Genomic DNA, 1,275 nt, shown 5'->3' on the forward strand with positions numbered 1-1,275 from the left:
GAAACAGTTCTGCACGTTGGGGTCAATGCGGCAGGCTTTGAGGTACGCAGCACCATACAGCGGGTCGTCCAATCGGAGGGTGTGAAGCTGTTGGATCAGGCCATCGAGTTCCACATCCTCAGGCTTGCGGGATGGGGTAGGCACTGGGGTGGGCTTTGGCTTCTCCTCCTTGACTTTCTCCTGCTGCTGGATGTACTTGCGGACTTGTTTCTTCTTCGTCTCCTTCAACTCCTGCTCCGGGTCCTCCGTGTCGCTGTCATCTTCTTCGTCAAAGCGCGCAACCTTGCGGTTTGGCACTGGTGAGTCTCTCTCTGCTCTTCCCCGTCCAATCCCGGTGATCTCCTCAAAGTAGTCATCATCTTCATCATCTGATTGGTCAAGGTAGGTGTTGTCAGAGCCCAGTCGCTCCGTGTCGAACCGGTCAACACTAAGAAGGGCTTTTGCTGCCTTCTCAATAGCCTTGGGCGTGAAGGGCGTAGACATGTCGTGCTCTGGATCCTCAAGCAGAATCCGGGCTTCCAGTCGCTTGCGGAAGGTGCGGTGAAGACCCATCCAGAGATAGTAGGCATACTCTCCTTCTGAGATCTTCTTCTTTCCCTTGAGCCAGCCCGCGATGCGGACAAAGTTGCGCAGGTACTGCCGCCAATCCCGTAGCTCTAGGATTGATTCTTCCTTGGACTTGCTGATGAAGCGCTGAAGGTCCTTGATCCGGAATCGCTTGGACTCGAGGTCTGCATTCCAATAGACACGGATGTCCTCCTTGAGCTGTTCCCATGTGCCCTGCTGAAAGGACGGGAATCCTTCAATGGTCTCCCTGACTACTCGTCCACAGTAGTCCAGAATGGTGTCGCATTTCTCTCTCTCCGTGAGGTTGTGTGTGATCGCCAGCCTCTCATACTTCCGTAGAAAAGGCTCAACATCGGAAGCTTCGCCCTTGAAGTGCTTTGGGGCTCGGCGTGATCCTTCAACTGGCATGTCCAGGACTGTCAGCGCAGACCGGCCTGACCGAGAGCCTAGGCTGAAGTCTGTGGCAACCGACGGACTCGGGGAACGGTGGTCGTCCATGTTGATTTGCGGGAATGTGAGGTCGAATGTGGGATGTGAAGTCGTGGTAGATAGTGACGCAGTTATTCAGGATAGTCTTGGTAGGGATCAATCACTTCCCCCTCGCGGTGGGCTCCAGTGATGTCGTATGCTATCCGGGAATCGGATGATTGATAGGTGAAAAGGGGTGAGGGGTTGGGCGATGTTGATTCCCTGATGCTGCCGCAAAGC

The 1,275-nt window shown here is 54.7% G+C and overlaps 1 protein-coding gene across 1 annotated transcript; it reads right to left on the reverse strand.

Annotated features, from left to right (window-relative positions):
- Positions 1 to 351: 351 nt before the first annotated feature.
- On the reverse strand, positions 352 to 1,065 carry TRAVEDRAFT_136213 (uncharacterized protein; the record flags this gene model as incomplete). The annotated part of the gene is made up of 1 exon (XM_008046937.1): positions 352 to 1,065. A coding segment is annotated over one exon (714 nt), but the record flags the coding sequence as incomplete, so codon positions are not given.
- Positions 1,066 to 1,275: the final 210 nt, after the last annotated feature.

Source organism: Trametes versicolor (assembly GCF_000271585.1).
Source record: "Trametes versicolor FP-101664 SS1 unplaced genomic scaffold TRAVEscaffold_15, whole genome shotgun sequence".
In the NCBI taxonomy this organism is placed as follows: domain Eukaryota; kingdom Fungi; phylum Basidiomycota; class Agaricomycetes; order Polyporales; family Polyporaceae; genus Trametes; species Trametes versicolor.